Source organism: Oryzias latipes, chromosome 9 (genome assembly GCF_053564925.1).
Source record: "Oryzias latipes strain Hd-rR chromosome 9, Olatipes_Hd-rR_3.1".
NCBI classification, from domain to species: domain Eukaryota; kingdom Metazoa; phylum Chordata; class Actinopteri; order Beloniformes; family Adrianichthyidae; genus Oryzias; species Oryzias latipes.
In genome coordinates, this window is record NC_136245.1 from 34,400,731 (window position 1) to 34,413,820 (window position 13,090).

At 49.6% G+C, this 13,090-nt stretch overlaps 2 protein-coding genes across 3 annotated transcripts; one reads left to right on the plus strand and one right to left on the minus strand.

The window, feature by feature from the left end:
* The first annotated feature begins 1,155 nt into the window (after positions 1 to 1,155).
* Positions 1,156 to 4,309, plus strand: ctsla (cathepsin La). 2 transcript variants are annotated; one of them, XM_078952069.1, is made up of 8 exons: positions 1,156 to 1,883; positions 1,996 to 2,126; positions 2,198 to 2,320; positions 2,395 to 2,547; positions 3,147 to 3,371; positions 3,446 to 3,614; positions 3,685 to 3,802; positions 3,878 to 4,309. In XM_078952069.1, exons 2-8 carry the CDS (start codon positions 2,004 to 2,006, stop codon positions 3,975 to 3,977), a joined length of 1,011 nt encoding a protein of 336 aa, XP_078808195.1. In that variant the 5' UTR covers positions 1,156 to 1,883; positions 1,996 to 2,003; the 3' UTR covers positions 3,978 to 4,309. The 2 variants fall into 2 exon arrangements, with proteins under 2 accessions (XP_078808195.1, NP_001098156.1); NM_001104686.1 differs by having other exon boundaries at positions 1,169 to 1,179; positions 3,878 to 4,305.
* fbp2 (fructose-1,6-bisphosphatase 2) lies at positions 4,175 to 12,995 on the minus strand. Its single transcript, XM_004086448.4, has 8 exons — positions 12,840 to 12,995; positions 12,467 to 12,723; positions 10,974 to 11,136; positions 10,321 to 10,413; positions 9,428 to 9,568; positions 8,498 to 8,635; positions 6,228 to 6,347; positions 4,175 to 6,003 (listed from the first exon to the last, which is right to left on the minus strand). The coding sequence occupies exons 2-8, from the start codon at positions 12,637 to 12,639 to the stop codon at positions 5,818 to 5,820; spliced, it is 1,014 nt and encodes a 337-aa protein (XP_004086496.1). The 5' UTR covers positions 12,640 to 12,723; positions 12,840 to 12,995; the 3' UTR covers positions 4,175 to 5,817.
* Positions 12,996 to 13,090: the final 95 nt, after the last annotated feature.

The following is a 13,090-nucleotide window of genomic DNA, read 5'->3' on the forward strand; positions in this document are numbered from 1 at the left end:
GGTTTCTGACCCCGAACAAACGCTGAACAAATCCAAAGCAACATTTCTAAATATTTTCCTTTTTATTTCCAACTATTTCATTATAAGTAAGCAGTAAGAAAACCACTATAAAGATAATAGTAAGGCACAAGTATTTAGCAGCAAACACAATTACAATCAAATTACAGACTCAAGGAAAACTTCCTAATTAGATTCACTTGTTTTTTGTTAAAAGTAATTATATATTCATATAATTTTTTTAGGTTATTTTTTTAACTGAAGAGCCATATATTGCTCTGATGACCGTTATGACATGAAAAGCAATTTTTCCTGTAAATGATCCTGAAATAATTCCAAATTATTTTTAAGTGCAGAAATAAATCTTCTTAATTGTCATATAAATGCTTTCTGATGTGTAACATGTTTGTTTCATTTTATTACTTACAGTGTTTTCTGTATTTGTGAGGCAGAACCTGGATTTCTCCAAAAGACAAAACTCACACAGAGTCAGCAGCACAGATTATCATAAAACATGACGCCTAATCTGGACTGAAACGGCCTCGGCTGTTTCTCAATCGGTCACATGAGCGTCAGCATTGATTAACTCTGGCTCTGATTTACCAGCAGTTCTGGGAAGTTTTGCTCTGATGCGTCTTCAGGGCTGATCAACATAGATTATTGCTGACTGCACCGTTTGTGTTGTTTGCATGTTTAAACTGAAACACATTTCAATTTGGGGACAATGTTTAGCACGTTTTTCTTTCTGTTATTCAAATGAAATAGCAATTTAAAAAAAACTCCAAACGTAAAAGTTAAAGTTTTTATCTTTACTGATGTTGCAAAGGGGCTTTATGTCAGACAATGTAGGAATGTAGACAGATTTTTAAATATTTTTTGGACAAATAAATGTGTGAATTAAACTGTTTTTTTCCAGAGATTGGAATTATTTATTTCATTAATTATTTCTGTTTTTAAAGTTAGGTAAAAAAAAACAATTCTAACTTGTTTTGATCATTCCATAAGGGAACATCACGTGCTTCTCAATGACGTCATGTACGGGGCGGGACTTTGCTGTAACAAACAAGATGGGAGCCAATCAGAGAGCGCGGTGGGACGTAACCCAGGGATCCTTTCGGCCTTTATAAACTTTGTGTTTCTCCGCTGAAGGTTTATATTTTCACCCTCAGACAGGATTGTTCGGTGAGTTTTCAACTATTATATTTTTTGTTTGTTTTTAAATTGAGGTAAATTTTATGTTAAACACAAATTATTCCTTCAGGAGATTATAGCAGTTACTAAATAGACGTGGAGCTTCGTTTTATTGTTTACCATTATTTTTTAGATGTGTTGGTTTAAATATATTATTTCATTCCTCTTTACTCTTTTATCCCCAAAGATCTTCAAAGATTCCGTAGATTCTATTTTCCACCGTTTTTGCTCCGGCAGCAGCCAATGATCCATTGTTGTTCAATCTGCTCCGGTTTGAAACCATTCGGTGCAAAAAGCCGGTGACGTCCCCGGCGGCGGGCCCAGTGGTAGCGTCCGCCCCGTTTGGCGTTTTACCGGGAAAAGTTTTGGTTTTCTTTTGGTTTTTCCCGTTTTAGTTTCGGTGTTCTTTGGCTCCGAGCCAAGCAGCGAGTCCCGTGACCGAGCAGAAAAACAGGGACGGTTGGAACGGCGCCAGGTTTCCGGTTCCCAACTCTCAGCAAATACGGTTAACTTCCTGGAAGAAATTTAAAAATAAGCCGCCCGTCAGGGCTTTCCTTAACGGCCACTGACCGCCGAACCGCAGCGGAAATCCTCCCGGTTCGCGTTGCTGGTTGGGCCTAACCAACGACGGTGTTCCGGGCGGAGGAATCTGCGTGTGAGGAACGAGTCCTGCGGCCCGAGACTCACTCAGTGCTGTCAGTAAAGAACTGCAGAAAAGGGGGGGGGGGGGCATGTTTGTTGTTTGGGAGCTGAACTGATGATGATGATGATGATGATGATGATGATGATGATGATGATCCTCTCCAGGAGCCACCATGCTGCCTTTAGCTCTGCTGGCTGTGTGCGCGTGCGCGGCCCTCTCCGCCCCCACCCTGGACCCGCAGCTGGACCAGCACTGGCAGCTGTGGAAAGGCTGGCACAGCAAGAACTACCACGAGGTGAGCGCCGTCCCGCCGCCTCCTGCCGGAGCGGCGCCTCCTGCAGAGACCTGACCGCCTGTCGTTCACAGAAGGAGGAGGGCTGGAGGCGGCTGGTGTGGGAGAAGAACCTGCGGAAGATCGAGCTGCACAACCTGGAGCACTCCATGGGCAAACACTCGTACCGCCTGGGCATGAACCACTTCGGGGACATGGTAAGGACGCCGGCGCCGCCCGCAGCCGTTTTGTTTCTGGCGAGAACGGACAGAAGAACCGATTGTCTCCACAGACCCACGAGGAGTTCAGGCAGATCATGAACGGCTACAAGCGCAGAGAGCAGAGGAAGTACAGCGGCTCCCTGTTCATGGAGCCCAACTTCCTGGAGGCCCCTCGCGCCGTGGACTGGAGGGACAAGGGCTACGTCACCCCCGTCAAGGACCAGGTGAGTCCGGGCCTTCCAGAACCTCAGAACCCCCAGCAGGACTGACGTGGAGTCAGCTGTTGTAATCCTCATCTCTGAACATGAACTCCAGCACGCGTTCTTCCCAAACACCGATAAGGCCGCCGCCGCACTGAAGGCCTTTATCTCTGTGCTGCACACCCCCACCCCCTCCCACGCACATACATTAACACTGCCACCCCCCCCTCGCAGGCAAGGTGCTACAGAATGAGGACATTTAGATATGAAGGGAAACGGAGCAGGAATCTCCTGGAGCCGAACTCCACGTTTCCGTGGAGACGAGGAAAACTTTAAAGACCAAATCTGATAAACGGTGTTGTTGGTGTTTCTCTCTGCACGTTTCTGAGTATTTCAGGAGCAGAAGACTAAATGCTTTGGAAGAAGGTCGTATAAGTTTTCATAGAAAACACAATGGGCGGGGCCACCAGCTCCACGGCAGAAGCTGTTCTAAAAAAACGACACGGGTTTCAGATTTTGGTTAAAACCAACATAATCATAATGATGAGATCACTGGGAACGCTGTGACGATAGATGAGTAGAGTTTTTAGAACTTCCTGGTTTGACCTCCTCCTCCTCCTCAGGGTCAGTGCGGCTCCTGCTGGGCCTTCAGCACCACCGGCGCTCTGGAGGGTCAACAGTTCAGGAAGACGGGTAAACTGGTGTCGCTCAGCGAGCAGAACCTGGTGGACTGTTCCCGTCCCGAGGGCAACGAGGGCTGCAACGGCGGCCTGATGGACCAGGCCTTCCAGTACGTCAAGGACAACCAGGGTCTGGACTCTGAGGACTTCTACCCCTACAAGGGGACGGTACGCATTGCTGGGGGCTCAACCTTCAGACATCCTTAAGGTCGGGGGGGTTCTCATCTGTCAATGGTTTCCAGGACGACCAGCCGTGTCAGTACAACGCCCAGTACAGCGCCGTCAACGACACCGGCTTTGTGGACATCCCCAGCGGCAAAGAGCGGGCTCTGATGAAGGCGGTGGCCTCTGTGGGGCCGGTCTCCGTGGCCATCGACGCCGGCCACGAGTCCTTCCAGTTCTACCAGTCAGGTCAGGAGATCGCCTCGTCCCAGCGGCGCCTCCTCTGGACGTCATGTGAAATGTCCTGCTTTTTTTCCAGGAATCTACTTTGAGAAGGAGTGCAGCAGCGACGAGCTGGACCACGGCGTGCTGGTGGTGGGTTACGGCTTTGAGGGCGAAGACGTCGACGGGAAGAAATACTGGATCGTCAAGAACAGGTCGGTCGGGTGTCGAACGACGTCAGCGGCTGAAAATGTCAAATCCTCCCTAAACGGCTGCTTGTTTCTGTGCAGCTGGAGTGAGAAGTGGGGCGACAAAGGTTTCATCTACATGGCCAAAGACCGACACAACCACTGCGGGATCGCCACGGCGGCCAGCTACCCTCTGGTCTGAAGCTCAGGAGGACCGCGGGAAGAGTTTCTTCACGCAGAGAAACGCTCGATTTTTAGGGAAATGACGCCACGTTGTTCTGGCCGGTTTGACAAACCTAAAGTTTCAGATTTTAGTTGTGCGTTTTATTCTCTGTAAATATGTGTGTGTGCTGCTCGGTGAGTGTGTCCGTCACACTCGCTCTGGTCATTGTAAATGACTTTTTTTCTTTTTTTTCTACTTTTACTGTGATCAATTAAAGTTGTGAAAACACTAGTTGGGCGTTCAGAGTCGCACAAAGACTGGACAAAGTTTACAATGTGGACCCAGCAAATAAAATCACTTTAACAAAGAAATGTGGCTTTTTTTACAAACATTCACATCCAAATGTTTCTGTGACGGAAACTGAGAGATGGAGGCAGAAACGGAGAGTTTACTGAGGGAGACGGTCCTGAATGGAAGCAGGAGACAGAAGCCGTCCTGGTCAGACGGTCCAAAGGAACCTGAAGATGGTGAGGCGGGAAGCTCAGCGGGCCGCGGCCAAAGCCTCCCGTTGGAACGACGGACCGTCTGAAAGATGCTAGATGAGTCGGTCAGAGCTCAGCTCTGGAGGTTTGGTTTGGTTTGAGCTTCATGAGACGATGTGGAGGAATCGGACTGGAGCAGGAAAAATGTTCACCAGTGATTCATCATCTGTTTGAACATAAAAGTCCAGATCCTCACAGGATTCTGGGGGTTATCTGACCTTTAGGGAAACCATAAACTCTGAAATCCTGGCTGATTTGTTTTCTGAGCAGAGTCCTTCCTGCCGTCTCTCCAGATGGAGCCGATCAGCCTGAAGTGGCTGGAGAGAGTGAGGAGCTCTGAGTAGAACCGCTTCTCCTCCCCATCCAGTTCAGGTGACCCGGGCATCTACTCCTGATGCCTCCCTGGGGAGGTGTTCCGGGCATGTGCCACTGGGTGGAGGCCCTGGTAATGAGCCAGGACACGCTGGAGAGACTGTCTCTCTGCTGGCCTGGGGTCCCCCCACAGGAGCAGGAGGAAGTGGCTGGGGAGAGGGAAGTCTGGGCATCTTTGCTTAGACTGCTGCCCCCGGGACCCGGTCATGGAGGGGCAGAGGATGGATGGATGGTTAGCATCTTGTGTTGCTGGAGAAGTGAGTTTGGGAGAAAAGGGGTGAGACTTTCAGATGTTATGTTAGATAGTTGAAGGGTCTGCTTGCCTTGTATGTAAGGAAATACTGATCTTATATTTGGTTAAATACTATAAATCATTCATCCCATCGTTTTCCTGCTTCTGTTTCTTTATTCTAGTATCTTCCTCCATTTTTTGCTGCTTAAACTCCTCCTGCAATTTTTCATCTATTTCAACCATTCAACTATTCAAATGTTCATCTCTTTCATCTTTTGGTCCTTCAAATCTTGAACTTTTCCAGATTTTCCAGGATTTCTGCCTCCATTGAAATAAACGGGGAATCCTTGGTGCAGAAGCTCGCTGGTTCGATACTCCTTTTTTGTTCTACAAAAAAGTCTCTTACTTTTTTGTTATTGTGCTGTTTTCACTTTATTAATGGTCAACTTTGATCATTTCTTTCTTTTCTTTTTGCCAAATATTCCCCTTGAAGTTTCATTCAGCAGTAAAGCATCAACCCTCTATTTTCTTCTGGACAAGCAGCTCCTTCTAGTTTTTTGTGTTTTTTATTGTCGACACATCCTATTGTGAACAAACTAACAAAACAAAAACTTTACAAATCTCTAAAACGTTTGGGATTCAAGCTGAAACCATCCAGCATTTTCAGAACCAAAACTACAGAATCTGAAGTGTTTTTAGAGGAAACATCGACGTTTCCTGGACTGGAGGCGTTTTAGGAGAACCTCTGGACGAAGGACAGGTACTCGTTTACGTCGTCAGGTGAGCCGACCACGAAGGGCACACGCTGGTGGATGGTCTCCGGCTGGACGTCCAGGACCCTCTGGGTCCCGGTGGTGGCGAGGCCCCCCGCCTGCTCGACCAGGAAGGCGATGGGGTTGCACTCGTACAGGAGTCGCAGCTGCAGAAGAACATCACAAACCCAATGAAGGACTTCTGCAGGGACAAACTCTTCTGTCCAGACACTGTTGAGGTTTGGATCAAACTCTCGGCTGTTATGGAGTATTTTTAAACAAAAAGGCCTTTCCCAGCAGCCCCCTCACTCATGGACACGAAATGTTTCTGCAGGTGGGTTCTGGTTCCGAGGAGAAGCTCCTCCATGTTGGTTCTGGTTGTTCCGCTCACCTTTCCTTTGGGACTCTTCTCGTTGGCTGGATACATGAAGATGCCCCCGTAGGCGATGGTGCGGTGCACGTCGGACACCATGGAGCCCACATACCGAGCGCCGTAGGGGGCGCTGCCATCCTGTAGGGGAGGGAGGGGGGTTCAAAGTGAACGGACGCCAGTTTGCTTCATCATTTCTGAAGCTGAAGAAAGGTTAAAAAAAAACACAGACTGAAGATGAAACGTTTTACAGAGTTGACCTGGGTCAGAATCTGCAGAACATTCAGACTCAGAACTTCTGTGGTTCTGGTTGTTCTTCAGAAAACTGGAGGTAAACCTTCAGTCCACGTGACTGATGTGACCCACACCAGAACTAAGTCAAGGTTCTGATCCAAACCCAGTTTCTCTGAACACAAAGACCTCATCAGACAGTGCGGTTCTGACTAGACGTTCTGGATGGAGCAGGTCCACCCTGGTTTCACCAGGACCTGGCGGCTCCTGGCTGTGAAAAAGGGGGCGGGGCTGAGGTTCCAGGGTCTCTTTTTCAGTTTGTTAGGTTTAGTCTGAGCTGCAGTTCTGCAGAACCCTCAGCAGGAGGGACACTTCCAGAACCGTCAGCAGGAGGGACACTTCCAGAACCGTCAGCAGGACGAACACTTCCAGAACCGTCAGCAGGAGGGACACTTCCAGAACCCTCAGCAGGAGGGACACTTCCAGAACCCTCAGCAGGAGGCGCAGCTGAAGGTAACAACCGAACGAAGGAGAAACGACTCCAGGGAGAAGTGGGGACACCTCCAGGTTGGAATTTCTTCATGATTCTGTTCACAACTTTAACAGGAAGAGCGTCATGCCTCCAGTCAAGGCTGCTGCCCTGGGACTCGAACCCCTGGATTAGGATGGATGAAAGCCCAGTACTTTTTCAGTCAGCAGTAAAAGCAGAGTTTCTGTTTTTGCAGAAGTCCAGACTGACGTGTTTAGGTTCACATCCTGAAAGGCCAAAGGGATTTCCTGGTTCACGACAGGAAATTAGTGAATCGGGACAGAACGTCCTTCGGTTTCCAGCTTGACTGAAAGTTTTGACCTTCAGTCGCTGAATAGGACGTTAAATCTGTTTTTTTGATCATTTCAGTTTTCCTGGGAGAGCCTGGCAAGGATCTGATGTAAAGACCTGCTGGTCCTAAAGGTAGGGGGTCCAGGCCTCGAGGGACCCAACATGGTTTCCAACCATTGAAGCCGTTGAAGCTCCTCATTGGCTGAACACACCTGATCCAGGTAATCTGCAGCAGGTGAGGCAGCTTTTCTGGAAAACCAGCAGGAGGTCGGCCCTCCAAGGCTGAAGTCTGACACCCCTGTCCTAAAGGATCCGAGACGTGACCTGGTTTTGCTGACCCAGCACATGTGTGTCGGGGGGGGCAGAGTCCACCGCAGCAGCTGGAACAAACAAACAGTGACGGAGCTCACAAGCTGAACCTGAACTCAACCTTTGAGCTCCGGATTCAAACCTGCAGCGGTGGTTAAGAACAGGAGTCATGCGCTGTGAGGCTACAGGTTCAGTGTGACGGGGGCCATGCGCTCGCTGGGGGGGCAAATAGAAGGATTTCCTGAGCCTGACCCACTGAAGCAAAACTAGTTCAGATTGTTTTTGTCCACAGACAGAATTTGTGGACATTTTTACCTTAAATATTCAGACTCTAAGTAAAACAAACAGCGCCCCCCCCCCCCCCCCCCCACGTGCCCTGGCCTTTTTGGCGTTTTTTTCTAACCTCCCTGGTTCCATTTTGCTGCCCGAGTCCGTCTGCAGGACTGCCGAACTGAACAGGTAACCAGTGACTTTTAACCCTTTGTTGGTGATGAAATGCATGTTGGGGGGGCCGTCAAGCCATTTGACCTCTGTGTCTGAGACTCAGGATCAGGTGACTCAGTGCTGAAGGAGGGGAGGCGTGGCTACGATGAGCGGCGTCCGGCGTGTGACCAGGCTGAAAAGCCGCTGAGCGTCCTGCAGCATTTTCTGCAGCTCAGCAGCTTCCTGTCGTCTCCAGGAACCAGCGGTCCCGTGACGCCCCCCAGCTTCACTCTCATTTTCAGATGAAGAAGGAGGTTCTCTTTCAACTTTAACCTCACAGCGACGACAAAGGACAACGTTTCCTGACGTCCGTCTGTGGAAACTAAGCTCCTCTCTGGAGGATCAACGTTGGTTTGACCCAAACGCTTCCAGCAGAACATCAGTGCCCGTCCCGGTCCGGGGGCCGGTTCTGCCGGGACAGACAGGAAGGTGGTGGGGGGGCGCTAACCTCTGGGTCCTTCTTGTGTCTGAGATACTCGTTGACGGAAGGATGGAAGAACTTGGCGTAGCCCTCGTTCAGGCTGTAGATCTTTCCCTTCTGCTTGATCCTCACGTTCCTCTCGATGAGGATGAACTCGCCGATCGCCTGACAGAAAACAACAGGAAGTTTCAGCTGCATGTGACAAATTCATTTCTGTTGGTTTTATCTCCATAGCAACCATTTTATTTTTCTATCTCCTGGGGATGACGAACAGATCTACGCAATTTTTAGAAGAATCGGAAAAAGGGAACTTTTGGATTTCCTTGGCAGTGGAGGTTTTTTGTTGACCACGCCCACATTCCTAACATGGTCGTGTAGTTTTTCCATGTTGTTTCGTTCAGCTTAAGCCAACGATTCCTGTGTTAAATTTTCAAAACATTCTGGTGAAAAATGTGCAAACAACCGGGAAACGTCACGTTTGGATCAAACTCTCAGCTTTTAACGCCGTTAAAACGCCGTTTATAATCTAGAATTCCTACTTCAAGTTTTTACCCAAGAAGCTTCCCAGCGATGCTCGCAGAGTTTAGAACGCGATCAATTAAAGTCCCTGGAAAGAGTTTAAATTTGAATCTGCTGCTAAAGAGGATTTTTTTAGGTACAATTCAAGATGGCGGGCTCTTTCCAGGGTCAAAGGTCAAAGAAACTTGACTGTAGACTTAACCTGGTGGCACATGTATAAAATGGGTGTGGGGGGGGGGGGGGTTGTTATGACTAAAATTCGTTTTCACCAGGAACCAGGCGTGTGCAAATGTTTTCATTTGTGAGTCAGGTTTTTGCTCAAAGGTGCAGAAAGAAGAATTGTGCCAACAACCTGGACCTTCAGTCCAGGACAGCTGTGGGGGAAAGAAGAGACAAAACCCACGACCTGGAACCACATGGGGGGGTCTAGGGACTCACAGGGTCCAGCATGAAGAAGTTGAGGCCGGCTCCGGTGCTGAGGGCCACCAGCGTGGCGCTGCCATACAGGGCGTAACCCGCACACACCATGCTGCGTCCCGGCTGCAGAGCGTCCTGCTCCGTTGGCTCCCCGTCGGAAACCTGAGGTCAGGAAGATCAGAAATTTAGGCTAAATGCGGAAATCCTTCAGGATCCAGCAGCTCCTGAGACCGCATTCCTCTCAGGGAGGAGTCTGTTGGTCCTGGACGCACAGAGGAGCCTGTTCCTCTGTAACAAAAAACTGTTACAAATATAATTAAGATGAATAACGTTTAGCCTAAATTATAAAAGGGGTTTATTCAAATATACCTCTGGTGTGTCCGAAGATTCATAGCCCATGTTGTAACATTAAAATCTGTCCAACACAAGAGGCTTTCAGCTCTCAGCTGTTGGACAGGACAAGTTTAAAAAACCAATCACCAACTCCCTCATCTCAGAGGCCATGAGCTGGACGTTGTGGCAACAAAGTCCCCCCCCCCCCCCCCCCCCCCCAACTCATCTGTGTTCTCAGCATGAACGACACAACCATTTACTTTATTACATGTCAATCAGAAACGGAGTGAACCCTGAAGTGAAGCAGCTTCGAGTCTGTCAGCTGGAAACAAACTGAAGATAAATAACCGGACAGCAGCGCCCTCTAGTGGCTGCAGTGGTTCATGGCTGGAAGTGGATTAGAAATCCTGTCCCCTCTGCTAGTTTGTCATGAGATGCATTTGAAAGAAAAGAAACCAACATTTTTGCTGATTTTCCCACATGTTTAGAGCAAAATGAATATTGGTGTTAGAAATGATTCAGTGAATGACAAATCTAACTTTCGGTGGCTTTTGCTGCTGGTTTGCAGCCTTCAGACTCACCCGCTTGTAGATGGCAAATATGGTGCCGATTGAGGCCAAACAGTCGATGTTACTTGAGCCGTCCAGAGGGTCGAAGCAGACCACGTACTTCCCCTGAAAACAACACCAAACCACGTGGAGTGACGACACATCATGAGCGTCATGGCAACAAACATGACGCTTCTTTATTTACACAAACACAGCCTCCGGTTCCACTTTCAGACTGAACCGATTTAATATTTCTGCACCACTTTTGTGTCAATTTTTTTTTTTGTCAAAACTGCTACACAATTGCAGTTACAGAAAAGTCCCACACCATGCTGCTGCCACCCCCGTGCTTCGCAGTAGTTTTACAGTTTTGCATGTTTTTTAATTTGTTTATTAGTGACGCCTGAAGGAAAGGTTTGATAACCCCCCTGCTCACCTGCACTCACCTGTATCTGAGGAGATAAACTGCCCTGAAGAGGTTTTTACAACGGAAGTCATAAAGTCCTCACATTTACATGAGAAAATTTAAAGTCTTATTTTGAAAAGAACAAAGGGGGAAACATTGGTTTGGTCTTCCTTCTCCATCTCACAAATATTTTGTCAGACTCCAGTTTGCTGGTAACTGACCCCCACCATCTCCCCAGGACAGAGAAGCTTGAAGTCATAGAGGGGGAACAGATTTTCACCCGCTTGTCTTTAGGAGTGATGATGATCTCCTTGTTCTCCTCGGACACCAAGCAGCAGGTGCTGTAGGACGCCCGCAGCATGTTGATGACCAGGTCGTTGGACAGCACGTCCAGCTTCTTCACGTCGTCCCCCGTCACGTTCACTGCCCCCGCCAAGCCCTGCCTGCAAGCAACAGCAGCAGAAAAGCTTTATCTTCGTTCTGTTTGGTGAGCTGAGTGCAGAAAGCTCAGCTGACCTCCGCTAATGGAGTTTGTTTTAAAAAATCCTCTTTTCTGCAGGTTCTGCTCCGCAAACATAAAGCTGCGTGTCAACAAGTTGCTCAAACTCAGTTTCATTTGTGACAAAAGTAGCTCAAAAATTCTGGAAAAGAAGATCTGGAACATGTTCAGTGAAAGAAAGACTGTGATGCTGATTCTGTGTTCAGAGAATCCAGCAGTAACCAGCAGGAGTCTAAACTCAGGCCGTCCTGCAGGAGTCTGAACTCAGGCCGTCCTGCAGGAGTCTGAACTCAAGCCGTCCTGCAGGAGTCTGAACTCAGGCCGTCCTGCAGGAGTCTGAACTCAGGCCGTCCTGCAGGAGTCTGAACTCAGGCCGTCCTGCAGGAGTTTGAACTCAGGCCGTCCTGCTGGAGTCTGAACTCAGGCGGTCCTGCAGGAGTCTAAACTCAGGCCGTCCTGCAGGAGTCTAAACTCAGGCCGTCCTGCAGGAGTCTGAACTCAGGCCGTCCTGCAGGAGTCTGAACTCAGGCGGTCCTGCAGGAGTCTGAACTCAGGCCGTCCTGCAGGAGTCTGAACTCAGGCCGTCCTGCAGGAGTCTAAACTCAGGCCGTCCTGCAGGAGTCTAAACTCAGGCCGTCCTGCAGGAGTCTGAACTCAAGCCGTCCTGCAGGAGTCTGAACTCAGGCCGTCCTGCAGGAGTCTGAACTCAGGCCGTCCTGCAGGAGTCTGAACTCAGGCCGTCCTGCAGGAGTTTGAACTCAGGCCGTCCTGCTGGAGTCTGAACTCAGGCGGTCCTGCAGGAGTCTAAACTCAGGCCGTCCTGCAGGAGTTTGAACTCAGGCCGTCCTGCTGGAGTCTGAACTCAGGCCGTCCTGCAGGAGTCTAAACTCAGGCCGTCCTGCAGGAGTCTAAACTCAGGCCGTCCTGCAGGAGTCTGAACTCAGGCCGTCCTGCAGGAGTCTGAACTCAGGCGGTCCTGCAGGAGTCTAAACTCAGGCCGTCCTGCAGGAGTCTAAACTCAGGCCGTCCTGCAGGAGTCTGAACTCAGGCCGTCCTGCAGGAGTCTGAACTCAGGCCGTCCTGCAGGAGTCTAAACTCAGGCCGTCCTGCAGGAGTCTGAACTCAGGCCGTCCTGCAGGAGTCCGAACTCAGGCCGTCCTGCAGGCTGACCTCTCCCCGTGTGCATGCGTGGGGGGTCACAGACAGATCGCCTTGCAGCAGTAAATGTCTTGACCTTCACTCTTCACGGACGCTGAACCGTCATTTCCACTCACAGGTGGGCCAGGCCGGCTTTGCGTACGGCAGAGGAGATGGCTTTGATGGCCGTCAGCATGGCGTTGATCAGCTGGGTCAGCTCCCCCGTGGCCCCCTTGGCCTGCCGGCCCGTCTCGATGATGAACCGGGTCAGGGTCCACACGTCTGGGTCAAACTGGGACTGGTCCGACATGCTGCGGTTCGACTCCCCTGGGCTTCCTGTTGCGTGTGGAGTCTTCAAGTGAAGCACGCGGGTTTCCTCCTCAGAGCTGGGGGGCTATTTGTGAGAGTGAGGGGGTATTTAGAGACGGGGGTGTCGGGTGTCTACCCGGTCGGCTGCACAAGAAAGAGGGGTTCACAACAAAGGCGACGCGAAAACGATTGAATACTCACTGAACCAAAGTAATCTGATTACTGCAGATTTGAGCCACATTAAAATCAAGATGAGTAAAATCTTGAGTGGAAGCAGATCGACACGAGCCGGAGCTTTAAATGTCACCTGACCTTCACTCTGAGGGTCAACCCCCCCCCCCCTCTGTCACTTCCATCTCAAACAAAAACAGGAGGATTGTGGGAAAGAAGCGGAGTCTTTATTTAGTTTGGGTGTCAAAAGGGGAATAGAAGCAAAATCTTATTAGATTTCA

Excerpts from the sequence above, each read along its gene's own strand:
- ctsla (XM_078952069.1), top strand. The coding sequence starts at position 2,004 with ATGCTGCCTTTAGCTCTGCTGGCTGTGTGCGCGTGCGCGGCCCTCTCC. Across the intron at positions 2,548-3,146 it reads TCACCCCCGTCAAGGACCAG|GGTCAGTGCGGCTCCTGCTG; the intron begins GTGAGTCCGGGC and ends CCTCCTCCTCAG. Across the intron at positions 3,803-3,877 it reads TACTGGATCGTCAAGAACAG|CTGGAGTGAGAAGTGGGGCG; the intron begins GTCGGTCGGGTG and ends GTTTCTGTGCAG.
- fbp2 (XM_004086448.4), bottom strand. The coding sequence starts at position 12,639 with ATGTCGGACCAGTCCCAGTTTGACCCAGACGTGTGGACCCTGACCCGG. Across the intron at positions 9,569-10,320 it reads TATTTGCCATCTACAAGCGG|GTTTCCGACGGGGAGCCAAC; the intron begins GTGAGTCTGAAG and ends TCCTGACCTCAG. Across the intron at positions 8,636-9,427 it reads ACTTCTTCATGCTGGACCCT|GCGATCGGCGAGTTCATCCT; the intron begins GTGAGTCCCTAG and ends GTTTTCTGTCAG.